Source organism: Engystomops pustulosus, chromosome 3 (assembly GCF_040894005.1).
Source record: "Engystomops pustulosus chromosome 3, aEngPut4.maternal, whole genome shotgun sequence".
Taxonomy (NCBI): Eukaryota; Metazoa; Chordata; class Amphibia; order Anura; family Leptodactylidae; genus Engystomops; species Engystomops pustulosus.
Genome location: NC_092413.1, coordinates 106096990 through 106111479, shown reverse-complemented (window position 1 = coordinate 106111479; position 14490 = coordinate 106096990). Strand labels below are relative to the sequence as shown.

Genomic DNA, 14490 nt, shown 5'->3' with positions numbered 1-14490 from the left:
AGGTGGAACGAAAAAGAGCGGTCGCTCGGTTTCTGAGCCGGAAGGAAAAGAGACCAACACAGCTGCTCGCTGCGTCCCGCGAGCGGACTAACAATCGCATCACAAGGAAGGATCTGCTTGAGAACGTGAGGGCTTTTATTAACCTCATTCCCACCTTACCAAAGGTACTGTTTTTACTGGCTATACATTGACATTTACCTAGATAGTTATATGTCCGAATGATGTAGAGGCAGAGGAAAAACCTACGGATTTTTCTTTACTAGCATAGTGCAGATTGCATGGTTTTTAGTAAATGTGGGCCAATATGTACACTTTTTACTGTTTAATAGTGTGCTGTAATTGTGTTCCTCAACTGAATTATCATAAATGTTAACATTGTTGCAATTAATTGGGCTCCAGTCACCTTTTGCCCTGTAATGGGATTCTGGGGCATTCTCAGTGTTTAATGCAAGTTTTGTCGAGGGTAAAGGAAATGTACCAGGAAATACCATTATTTAATATTCCATGCCGTGTACTGGGAAGCGGGAAAAAAATTCCAAATGCAGTGAAATTGGAAAAAAAAATGCATTTGTGCCGTATTCTTGTGGGCTTGGATTTTACAGACTTCCCTGTATGCCCCAAATGACATGTCTACTTTATTCTTTGGGTCGGTACGATTACGGGGATACCAAATTTGTATAGGTTTGATAATGTTTTCATACATTTAAAAAGATTAAAACCTCCTGTGCAAAAAACTTTTTTGGGATTTTGCCATCTGGCGCTAATAACTTTTTATACTTTGGTGTACGAAGCTTTGGGAGGTGTCGTTTTTTGTGGATTTTGATGACGATTACAATGTTATTTTTAGGACTGTGCGACCTTTTGATCACTTTTTATAGAATTCTTTATTTTTTTTTAAATGACAAAAAAGTGCCATTTTCAACTTTGGGCACGATTTTCCGTTACGGGGTTAAACGCAGTGAAAAAACGTTATTGTATTTTGATAGATTGGGCATTTTTGTATGTGTTGATGCCTAATGTGTTTATGATTTGTACTGTTTATTTATATTTATATCAGTTCTAGGGAAAGGGGGGTGATTTGAGTTTTTAGGTTTTTTTATTTAGGGCTCATCCCGTGAGCCATCTCCATGCAGCCGCACCCGGAATGTGACATAGATTACGTAACATGTCGGTAAGGTGTTAAGCTTATGCTGTGATTTGGCTTTACACTGTCTCGCCCTCCCTCCTGCTTCCTCAGTGAGGTAGAAAAACATTGGGAATTTGTTGCGCCAAATTTTTAACTTTCTAGTGACTTTTCAACTAAATATTTTCAAAATCACTGCAGACAATACCTAACGAGCAACATTTATTGGGCTGGTTAAATATCAGGGTGGTGCTCAAGGGGGACTTGTCAGTATATTGGAGAGGAGCTAAATTCAATGGAAGTCGAACTCAAAAGCAATCAATTAGAGAGAGAGAACAAGTTTTTTCTGAAATCAGCTCAACCTTTATTCAAATATTAGACTTTTTATACCATTACAGCAGGGCATTTACTTGATTAAGTTACAATCATTGGTCAATTTCATCAAACTATAAGGTAATTGATTAACATTCAGCAGGTCATACTGACATATTAAGAAAAAATAGTTTTTAAGTTACAAGGAAATTAAAAGTAATAATAATCAGGTCATACTGACTTGGAAAAACAATTTATTGCTTATATCATTCAGTACCAGTACATAAAACACTGTTATTGTGCTAAATTATTTCCATAGAAAATAAGAAAATATAGAATCTATCATAAGCCACTATGAGAAATGTGACATGCAGAAGCCCTCTAAAGATACTTATAAAGACTGGCACAAGATTCCTGCCTAGTGATAAATCCCCTATGGTGTGTGACTTGCATCACACACCATAAATCAGATTAAATTTGTCAGGGCGCTTCCTATGTTTGTATACAATCTTTTTATATAGAAGGATTTGATTTATCTGGAGCTTCCACATGATTAAGGTAGGCGTGTTGGGTGCATACCATCTTGGTGCACTTCCTGGCCAGAAATCAGGTTTACCGTAAGAATATATTTAAATAATGAGGCCAATCGTCTTCAGAAATCAGGCCTAAAAGGCATACCTCTATGGAAGGCAGGTGGTACAACGTTAGGTAGCAAAGACGACAAGTATTCTAGCATACTTTTCCAGAATAGTGTATAGGGGGGTAGCTCCAGATCATGTTCCAGAAGTCAGTAGTTGGTACATGACCCATCGTGCATAGCCGGGTAAGGGTCAGATAGGCTTGGTGGGTAAAATACAGCTGTATTATCCTATTGTTAACTGATGGAGACACTCTGGTGAATGAACAGCACAGCTTAACAATATCGTTCCCAGACAGTGATGGGATGTGGCCCAATCAACTGTCTAAGACAGGCAGTGGAGAACTAGCCAGTTTCCTTAGACTGAGGTGGGTGTATAGTGCAGTTTATAGTGCCCTCTGGATCTGTTTCTTGTATATTTCTATTAAAGGATATACGCAGATAGGCTGGTGGGGGTAGGGCTTCAAGGGGGTGTCTTAATTGGAGGAATATATTAAAAACCTGAACCTTCTAGTGTTTGCAGGCGTGGAAGGGCAGACCATAGCATCTGTGAAATTGGTGAAAGTCTTGGCCGGTTGCCGCCCCTGCCTAGCCAGTTTATGTAGGGTAGCATCGGTAAATCTAAGCCTGGGAGGGGTTCCAAGACTGGCCATAACGTGGAAAGGCTTAAATAATGCTAGTGTTTTCCATGCTCTGTATTTTTTCTCTCACACAGGTGAGTAATGGGCCTAATGTAGTTTAGTGATCACAATGCCCAGGTATTTAAATTCTCTGACCACTTTAAGACCCTCCATGTGATTCAGGCTCTCCCAGGGATGGAGACCCAGTGCCATGAAAACATATTTTGGCCAATTTACCTGAAGTCCTGAGTAGGAGCCGAATCCATTAATTAGGGATATGGCATGTGGTAAGGATGTAGGTACATCAATGAGGGGTGGAGCTGTGGCTCTGTAGAACCTATCTATTGGGGGATGGAGGAGCATGTTAAAATCCCCCAAACATATTTGCAGTTTGCAGATGGAAAGCCTGTCATAATACATGCATAAAGGCCGGCTGTGGAAAATAAACTCCCATAATATTCTATGGGGCCTCATCAATGAAAGCATGAACCAACATAAACCTACCCTCATTATCTTACAATTGTGCCCTAGCCTCCCGTTTAACTGTTCTATGCATTAGTAAGGAGAGATCCCTCAAAGCTGCTTTATGACAAGAGTGTGCTTCCCACTTGATCCAAGGTTTGTGCAAGAGATGGGTTTTGTCTGGCTCAGGGTGGGTCTCTTGCAGGCAAATGATATGTGAATGAAGGTTGTTAAGCTGGGAGTTGACCGTGAGTCATTTTTTCGGAGTACCTAGACCTCTGATGTTCCAGGTCAGCAATTAAAGCTCCGGGATACTATAGATCTGGGAACATATCCATAGAAACAGAGGTAGTGATAGCCCTGTGAAGCGTGGGCGAAGGGAGCAAGGAACCCATCCTTCTCCATTTAGTGAATGTTTGTCTGCACTGACACATGTAGCAACATGTAAAAGAATAAAACCCTTCATCTTAACCATAGCATAACAATTTAGACTGGCTCCAGTCCAGGCGCCAAACAAAGATCGACAAGTCCATAGGGAAGCAGGCCCGGAAAAATAAGGCTAGAAATTAAGGATTCCTATGCCATAAATAGCGAAACATTGGCATGTAGTGTACACTTTAGCTGTTCGACCCGTTAAGATAAACAGAACTGAAATCTGGTAACTATCTGAAAAACTACTGTGGGTACGGAGTAAGAGGGCACCCACCCCCATATGATGTAAATCTCCATAACCTAGCCTTAGCAACAAAGGACCACATGCTTAGAAAAAAAGAGTATCACATGTCTTACATAACCAAACATAGAGGAGGTCCCACTGATAGGAAGAGGGAGACCTTCTTCGCAAGGTGATCCACTCATCTGCCTCAGCCAATGATGTAAAGAAATGACTCCAGTGACTACTTGCAATCTGGCTGGTTATACCATTGAATAAGGAACATTCTTATCCAGGAGCCTTCAATTAACATCAGTGATGGTTGCTCGCCATTTCTGCAGGTCAAGAGAAACACCTGGAAAGATAGAGAACTTGGCATGGTCTACTGGGATGTCTGGGTGTCTGCGTGCTTACTGAAGTACAAGGTCACGATCTTTGTGATTCAGGAGTGACACCAGAAGAGGTCATAGGGCACACTGTGCTTCTTTCGATTACAAATTCTAGTGGGCATCCAGAAACACAGAGCTTTATATTACTTCATTTACACAAAAACATATATAAAAGGGAAGAAACAACCTTTCTTCAGAGATATTTTCAGGAGCTGAACCCTGAGCATTAGGGATAGAAGTGGCCAAACACCGGGGGAAAGGATTTTTTCAGAAGCAAATCAGAGCATTAACATATTTACTGCCAAGATTGTAAGTGCGGACAAAATCAAAACAAGTGAAAAACAATACCAAATGAGCCTACCTGGTAAATAATCATTGCAATTTATTGTTTGGCCACTATGGACACTATTGTTTGGATACTATGAAGTTTCTCATTCCTCAAACGCAGTTTTTATGAGCAGGATTCTGCATTTGCGCACATCATAATTGTGCTCTGAGGAGGAGAACTTCAGGAAAAGGCCACAGGGTGTAGGTTGGTAAGGGATTCAGAACCCCAGAACAAAATAGCTCCTCTTCTTTAGCTGTACAAACATTTATTCTGACTACCAATTGGCTTCATCAGCACCTTTCCAAGTAAGATCTGTCAATGGCTTTTTAAGACAATAGTTCGAAAAAAACTGAAAAAATTTATAGGGTTTTAAGATTAGTGGGAAATACTAAACTTATTCAGATGCTCCTTAGAATTTCTTCTGACATGAACATATTTTATTAGAATCCAGGACGGTGCTTTTTGCAGAAAAATAGTTTTAATAATTATGCAAATTAGTCTCAGGCACATCTGAGAACCATGACTTATAATTTATTCACTTGTACAGGGACCAGGAGGGACCTTATGAAAACCCTAAAACTCCAGCCTCACAACAGCCATGCTTGCTTACCTCAATGTATCCAAGGTGATCAAGGACAACCACGTAGATGGTCTTTCCCTGAGCCTAATATGGACATGTAACAAGACAGACAAAAAAAAAAACACAAAGGGGAGAAAGACTATCCAGTTCATAACAGGGATAGCTAAATTGACACCAAATCACAGATATAAAAAATAGTCAGGTACAAGAGCCAAAAATCCTAAATTAGACATACAGTATTAACGAAAAAAAAACAGTATAGACAGCACTGTAGCTGAACCGGCTTCGTGAAGCACGGGGTGTCAGCGGTAGTCTACTGCTGACATCCCCATGTAACAACCAAGGTCTAAGCTGGCTCTGATCTTGGGTGTTAATCCTTTAAGTGCTGCGTTCAGCACGACCGAAGCATTTAAATTGTTGCAGGGACATTCCCTGCTGAATCTGCGCCCCCTACAGCACTTTCAAGGGGGTGCCGATTGTTGCTATGGCAACCCTGGGGTCTAAGCTAAGACCTCTTGTAAGGTCCTATCACAGACGGGACCTTACACCTATGCATCAGCATAGGCTGCTAGTTCTAATACCCTGCAATAAATCAGTATTTTAGGGTATTATAATGAACAAGCAATCGAACGAGTGCAACAAGTAAAAAAGTTAAGAAAAGTTTTAAAATAAAAATAAAGTAATAAACAAAAGCCCCCAGAACCCAGTATTATATATCACACCATATTACAATACACCATATCTGTATTGACCCATACAATGAAAAAAAAATCATTATTAAACCTGCACGATAAAAGATGTGAAAAAATTAAAAACCCACCAAAGACTAATTGAAACTAACCGATTTGTTGTTGATTTATGATTTTGCATCAATGCAAAAATGGTACTGTTGTAAAGCACAGCATGTCCCACAAAAACCAAGCTCTCATCCAGCTATATGTCAAGGTTCGGAGTTAGTGAAGCCCCTGGACCAAGCCGACACATGGGACCGGAATCTAAGTGGCACCTGGTTTTCACCAGAGCCGGCCGCAAAGCGGGTTAAACTTGGTGCTGCTGGTACCACTAGGTTGTTCCACAGGTGCGACTTGTCCACGGTGGCAGCCAAGGTTGAGGTACAGAGTCAGACAGGTCCAGGGTCACAACAGGAGGTCAATACGCAGCACAAAGATACGGCAGGGTGTGTGGGGAGAGGCTGAGTTAAATAGAATTCTGGGTAACGCCAGTGGCAATTAACTGCGCGCTGGCCCTTAAACTCTCGTGAAGCCGGCGTGCACGCCCTAGGACAGGGGGACACGTGCACAGCTGAGGACCCAGAACGAGAAGCAGGAACGAGGACAGGTAAGTTGTTGTGCCGCGGAGTGGAGGGCACACAGTGGGACAAGGGTGAACCCGCGACCCGAGGCATGGGAGACACACAAAAATTATAGAATTTTTCCCCCACATTAGATTTTATTGTACAAAATTAGTAAAACTTAAGCAAAAATTTAGAAATTTGGTATTGTGGTAATCATACTGAAACATTGAATAAATCTAAAATGTTTCTTGGTATATGGTGAACACCAAAAAAATCTAAATCAAAAATCAATTACTGAATTGATGTTTTTTCTACAACCCCCACAGAAAAAGGTTAATACATTTTCAGAAATAGCGCATAGCCATCCCAAAATAGTACCACTGATAAATTAACCTCATCCAGCAAATAAGCCCTTGTTTGACACCATCAATGGAAAAACAAATATTTTATAGCTCAAAAAGGTGCACCATCAGCCAACTAAAAAACACTAAATTCTCTAAGGCAAAACTGGCTGATGCATGGCCCTCCTTCCCTTCCCCCACCTACGCTTAGAGGAGAGGCAGTTGTCACAACCAGGATTCTTAACTTTAAGAGCAATAAGAGTGTTTCAGTCTTTTATTCCATAAACTCACAAAATATGTAAAAACAATGCTTGTATCTTGGAAACAGTCCAAATATTCAGCAAGCTAAAGCATCAAGTGCCCAAATTAGTTTCCTTTAATTGCAATTAAAAAGCAGTCAAAAAGCACAGTGTAAACCTAGCCTTACAAACAAAGTTAAAGATTATAGCTTTTAGGATTATTATGGAACTGAAACCTAGGTTGCAATTTCTTCTTTGAGATCCCACACAATCTTGATTGGCAGATCTCCCATCTTCTCTTTATACAATTTATCGAAAATCTCACTTTGTAAAACAGTCATCATGTTTTTCCAGTCACCGACAATCCCTGGTAAAGATGAAAGAAAATCTCTAGTTGACGCTTTCTATGTACAATAAACAATACAAACATGGGAAAACAATAATATTAATCTTTACCAATGTTTTATGAAATTATTTATAGTGACATTGTTTTGCAAGAGCATTTCAATATTGTTTAATAAGTTTCATTGTATAGTTTTATTTATTTATAATACTGTTTCTTTTTAACGACTCAAGAACTGTCACAATTCACATTCAGTAGGTAATCTCACCACCTTCCCTTCAGTTAGAAATTGAGGATCTCCTAGGTTTCTCCTGCCTTTTCTCCGTTCTCCTGAACACTGGATTCCAATGCCCCTGAACCACTCCCGTGTCCGTGGTGCACTCTTAGTCCTGTGCCAGAAGATAAACGAACAAATATTGCAGAATCCCAAGGTTCAAGAAGGATAGATGCCCCAGAAGAAGCCTGAAGAGGCGAATCCTGGGTCGGGCGAGGTGTTTGGCGTTTTTTACACTGTTACATGCGCGCTTTTTAACTCCACTTTGTGAGTATATACAATACAATATCCTTCTTGAACCTTGGGATTCTGCACTATTTGTTCATTTATCTTCTGGCACAGGACTAAGAGTGCACCACGGACACGGAAGTGGTTCAGGGGTGCATTGGAATCCAGTGTTCAGGAGAACAAAGAAAAGGCAGGAGAAACCTAGGAGATCCTCAATTTCTAACTGAAGGGAAGGTGGTGAGATTACCTACTGAATGTGAATTGTGACTTAGAAGAGTTGAGCACTGACCTTTTTTATCTGTGTGAATCGGTTACTATAGTGGGAGAGTGCCGGTTTAGTAGCTCCTCTGTTTCTTCTGTTTTGTCCCTGTTCTTTTTCCGGAGGTCGAACTTTTTGCAATATTTAAGCATACTGAAGCCTGCCTGCACCCTGCCCTTAACGATTAACAAGACTAGACAAGCATCTTAGTCCTTGTCAGATCACAGCTTCTATGGTCTTCACATGCTATTTAATAATTAATATTAAAATGAATTGTGAGGTTAATGTGCGTGTGCCTTTGTGTGTGTGGGGTATTGTAAGCGGATGGGCACTGCACAGTTTATAAGTAAATTGGGGGGGAGCGGATGGGCACTGCACAGTTTATAACAATATTTGAGGGGGAGTAGATGGGCACTGCACAGTTTATAACAATATTGGGGGTTGATGTTGTATTGTGTCATCCAGTAATAAACATAACTGAGGGGTGATTTACTTACTGGTATTTTGCTAATGTACCACCAATTAATTATTGACCCCGCCCACCCGTGTTGGCCACACCCCATGTGGGCTGACCCCGCCTACAATAAAGGCCACTTTTAAAAAATTTTGCAGGCCCACTTTTTTTCCCAGTCCGCCCCTATTTGCACTGTACTGACATTGCTGCGAACAGCTAAAGGGGAATCATTGACCAATTTTGGAAGTGCAGCAGTAACATGATATCCATGCAGGTATCATTTGCCAGATGGGATGTCTGTATTACTCATCTTGGCAGCCATTTATATTATTGATTGGAAAGATGTATTTAGTAAGTGGGTTTTTTTTGTTATACATCCTGGAGCATTTGTTCTAGCATTTATATTTAATGGCAGGAATTTTGCATCTCATATTAACATCATCAACCATTTTAAGGTCAAATGAGCTGTAACTTTTATTGGCTTGTGTATTAAGTGCCACCTCACATTATTGATAATAATAATTATTATTATTTATTATTAATAAAACTCAATTACATACACGTTACAGCTGATAATTGTAGCCTGGAACTAACGTGAAGCATCCAGAGAGCTTCATCAGAGGTCACAGTGGCAGAGAGGTCCGTCAATAATTAGAGGTCATCTGTAAGTCGATCGTTCTTAATTTCGGGACTGCCTATAATGATTACTTATGTTTAACTCTAACAGGGGCAATTGGAGAAAGCGAGCAATTCCACAATTTTTACACTATTGTAATTTTAATTTGTTTATGTCATATGTCATTTACACTTTTTTATCACACAGTAAAAATGAAGATTTGAATACATTTTAAATTTAATCTGTGGGTTATTTCGGCTATGATAATATCAAAAATGCATTCACATGTTGCTGCTAAAACTGCCTCTCACTTGCAGCATAAAGAACTGCATTCATTTTCCATTTGGTTTAAGATACAATTTTTTATTTTAACATGTGAGAAACTTTTACTTAGGCCGCTTGCACACAAACGTATGTTCTCCCAGGCTTTCAGCCGCATGCAGGAGAGAGGAGGTGTAAACGCTGCTCCCATCTACATAGTGAAGCAACTAGCTCGCGCTGTAGTACAGTAAGATATAGGACATGTTCTATATTTTAACGTGCGTGGTCACAGGAACAGTGAGAGAATGTGAGCTTACCGCAGTGTCACCGGGCACCATAGGCCTCAATGGGGACAGATATCAGTTCTGCACACGTTCGTGTGCATGAGGCCTAAAGAAGTAAGACTCCAAAACCAGCATCAAATATTAAACGCTGCTTTTTATGATGCAGTTTAAGGGGGCACTGTATACTAAATTCCCAAATTTATTTTTTAGATCTAGGACAAAACATACTTTTGGTAGGGGGCCCCATGTTTTCTTTATAGACCACTCATACTAATTTTGCATTATTATGCATGTAATTATGCATAAAGAGGCTAATGACTCCTAGAGGTAATGCCCCAAGGAAATAGATCAACAGAGCACTTCTGCCAAAACTGGTCTATATTTCTAATTATGTCTGATAAAATTTTGGACATTTAGGGCCAGTATACTACTTGAAAATGTGTCGAAATTCAGGCACAAATTTTTTCCGTAGCACCCCACTTATCAACTTTTTTCTGTGCTATGCAGCTTTTATTTATTTATTTTCAAAAACTGTTAGCCTCATCCAAAAGGAGGATTTTGCCAGAAATAAACCTAATAGGTTCAGTAAACTTGGACTAGACATTCTTAAATTGGACCAAGCTAACCATCCAGCGTCAGCCACTGTTTTGTCAAATCAAAGTTGGAACATAAACTCAGACCACTGGGCAATAGTGGATTATAATAAAGGCGGTATGGGTGGTATTCTGGGGCCCAAGCCTTTTAGGGGGCCTTTGAACTCCAAAACCACTCGCCAAATTTAATACAAAAAAGGACCTTCACCTCGTTCATATGTTCCTGCTCTCAATTCACATGTACAAAAGAGCCATTTCAGGACCCTGGGGCAGATTTACTATTGTGCTTTACACCACAATGTAGCACAAAATGTTGAATTTGGCTTATGGCCAGGGGAACACCCACCTACAATCCTGTGAAATGACATTTTACAGCCGTTCAGATGCTGCTGCAGAATGTGATGTAAGATGACTTATTTTGCCAAGGGTTTTGGTTGCAATTTTCAATATGAAAAGGGAGGTGCTGTGGAATTGAGGCTACATGTGTCTCATGCAGAATGGGGACTGAATCTGTAAAAATCCCATCCAGTATGCTTCACAAAATGATACTATATATCTGTGTTTACTTATGCTTTTTTTAAACCCTTAACGACAACCCCTAAATTTTACTTTACCTTTACGTAGAAATTCTCCTTTAGTTTGGTCAAAAATGTAATTGGAAACAAATTTATCAATAGCAAGAAGATTTTGTTTCATGTTCTTAAAAGTAGCTTTTTTCACAATTGTATCAATTGCCTTGTCATCAAGGTTTATATCCACAAATTTGCTAATTTTCAACACAGAAGAATGAAGGTCCTAAAAATGACAAAAAATAGGCATTCAATTTACAGGGCCTCTAATTGGAAGGTTATCACATAACACTGTAACTACCGTATTTTTCGGACTTAAGTCGCTTCTTACTATAGGACATAACCCAGATTTAGGCTTCCAAAAAAGGAAAAATATATTTTGCAGCAATTAAAATATCCCTGTTGGTTGCAGTTCACACAGAGCACACACAGCTCTCCTCTATCCATACATTTACACACACAGCTATGCTACACACACACATAAGGAACACTCTGGGAACTACTCTACATAGGAAGACACACACATATGGAAGACACAGAAAGCTCTTCTACAAACACATAAGGAAGACACACACAGCTCAGCTACAAACACATAAGGAAGACACACACAGCCCAGCTACACACACATAAGGAAGAAACAAACAGCAATGCTACACACACATAAGGAAGACACACACAGCTCTGCTACACACACAGAACCCCCTTCTCCACTTCCCCTCTTAATTCCCTTGTTCTTACCCTGTCCCAGCGCAGCATGTCCCCATTCTTGGCATTCGGTAGTGATGTAAGAAGCATGTGATCAGTCACATGATTCTGACATCATTGCAGGTCCTGTAGGACACCCGGGAGAGGGATGAGCAGTGCGGAGGCTCTCCTCTCTGGGAGATCGTGTGCAGCTCTATATCAGGGCATCACCCAATCTCCATTACAGCGGTCAGGAGGGTCCGGCAGTGCTGGATCCTCCTGACCTTCGGTCTATAAGATGCAGGCACTTTTTAGCAAGATTTTTTCTTGCTAAAAAGTGCATCTTATAGTCCAAAAAATATGGTCATTCAATAAAAATCTCAATTATTTACAGATATTTCACTTTGTCCTTCTAGATGCAGATTTGTGTTACCCTGTTGCTGACGCAGCTCTTTTCCCTTTTGTGTATGACCGTAAATGCTTTATACTTTATTGTACAGATCTGTGAAACGTGTAATTTTGTGGGATAAGATGTTTATATTGTTACCAGTTTGGGAAATGTGCAACCTATTGATCACTTATTATTACAGTTATTAAATATAAAATGTTTATATTTTAAATGATTCAGATGGGTTTTTTCCCATTAAGGTGACCGCATTTGATGATTATTTTTTATAATTTGGTAGAATAGGCATTTTGGGAGACCATACAAAAATCTTTGTCATGCATCCTTCCCAAAAAAATGTAAGATCCCATCTACTGAAAAAACTGTTTGTATTCAAAAGAGTTTAAAGGGAACTGTCATTTTTACATGATGGCAGGTTCCAAAAGCCTCTGGTTATTTCTGGAAAAAGCGAAAGTTACACAGCAAGCTAACCCAATCCTACTGGGTAATCCAGCCACATCCATATCTTGATGCAGGTTCACGGAGGATAGAGGGAGAAGATCACCACATCACACTGACAAAATAGGAGTCTTTTGATAATTAATGGGGGGGGGGTGGCCTGACTGAGCAGCGAGACGAAATCATCTCTCTGAGCTCCGCGTCCCTCCAAAACCTGGCCGAAGAAACTGACAGACTTCTTCCCCGGATGCAGCACATGAGGCAGTGGCTCTTGCCACCATTCCGGCGACTCCTCATTATCTCAGTGAACCTAGAAGTAGGAGAAGCCCTCTACTTACCAGCCGGACTTTTGATGAGGAGTGGAGATAGGGAGAGCGAGACCCGGTCGCCAGGCCAAGATGGCACCAGCTAACAGCCCAGCTAAGAAGATTTCGAGATTAGATCCTCAAGAGGTAAGCAGGTCCCTATTAACCTTAGACCTTAGGGGATAGAGGGGAGATCTCTTTGCAACCATACAACCTATGAAATTAAATGGTAGTGAGGCTATGGGGCTCTCTGCAAGCTGACATGGCCTCAATTGCTCTTAAGCTGGACTGCTCTATGGAGGATCTAGGGGGGAGAGTTGACCACATCGAGAGCAATATAGGGGAAATAATAGGCTCCCACAATGAATTCATTGTTCACCATTACCAACTGGAGAAAGAGATGCAGACGCTTAGGAGCAAGCTCTGAACTGCAATCGGCAGAATAATGTCAAGTTACAGGGAATTTCCGAGATAGTACCCCAAAAAGAGCTTAAAAAATGTACATAACTAAAATCGTGAAAGTGCTGCTACCCGAAATGCCAGATCAAGACTTGATCATAGATAGGGCACACAGGCTGCCAAAACCAAAAACTATATCCGAAAAGACTCCAAGACATTCCATTATAAGAATGCACTTTTATCACGTAAGAAAAAAACTCTTATGACGGCAGCTCGTAAACAAAACTCACTACCAGCACAATACGAAGATATACATCAGTCCTCTAACTTATCGAAAGCCACTCTCCAAAAATGGAGACTGTTTCATATGATTACTTCGATTTTCCATAAAACAGGGGTGCTGTACAGATGGGGCTTCCCCACCAAGCTTCTAGTCCACAAGGATGGCAGATTGCTGGTTATTCGATGCCCAGAAGATGGAGCAGCTACTCTTACTACTCTTGGATTGCAGATCCCCATAACATCGGAGCCTACAACACACAAAGGTCCATGTGCAGGTCAACAAGGCTGGCAGGTACATCATGAAAGAAAGTGAGCAATGAAGATGAAAGTCGGTCATGACAGCAGGCAAACTTTTTTACCCATGACACCTGGCAGGTTTTCTTCTTATTTGATCCCTGCCTGATAGTACTGAGTCTTCCGAGGGTTTATCCCAAATGGAAGCATTCTCCAAGTTTTATTTTAAGATCCAGAAATACCAATGTACGGTATACTGTAAGAGTGGTGACTCATTCCGATTTAATGTTACATTGTTTTGTTTTTATGATGTATGCTATGCTTAGGGGACCCACTTGCAGCTAGAGCTTCGCTATTAATGCCTATAGATGTCAAGGGGTTTAATTCACCCTATAAGAGGTATTCATTCTGGAAAGACGCCATGTCAGCACACATGGATGTCGTGTTTGCCCAGGAAACTCACTTTAAAGTGAACCTGTCACCAGGGACCTCATTTTTCACTAAAGACAGATTGTAAAAGCCCATGACACCTGCAGAGCAAATATACCTTTCTGCCTTTTCTAAGCATTTGCATTACAATATAACTGTGTGTTATAACTTACTCTTGCATCCTGACAAAATCCTGGGGTAGTCACAGGGGCTGGACTTTGGTTTGCATGCATTTCAAAAAACAACATGTGACCTGTTTGAGCTGAAGGCTGTCTCCATGTTTGTGCACCTGTACAGCTTGTCCCTCCCTCACTGATGTCGGGCGACCGGGATATGACCTCTGAGAAGGAGCAGGAGTTGGAGCTGTACAGGAGCACAAAGGTTGGGGCCAAGCTCTGAGGAGTGGGAAACATAGACAAGCCACAGGTTGTTTTTTGAAATGCTTCCAAACCAAA

The 14490-nt window shown here is 40.6% G+C and overlaps 1 protein-coding gene across 1 annotated transcript in view; it reads right to left on the bottom strand.

The window, feature by feature from the left end:
* Positions 1–6667: 6667 nt before the first annotated feature.
* The window catches only part of LOC140121736 (amine sulfotransferase-like), a 37788-nt gene continuing 29965 nt past the window's right edge, over positions 6668–14490 (bottom strand). The window contains exons 6-7 of the mRNA XM_072141727.1: positions 10904–11084; positions 6668–7344 (exon numbers count right to left, since the gene is read on the bottom strand). Of these exons, the coding sequence (XP_071997828.1) occupies positions 7214–7344; positions 10904–11084 (312 nt within the window). The 3' untranslated portion in view covers positions 6668–7213. The remainder of the gene's footprint in view (positions 7345–10903; positions 11085–14490) is intronic.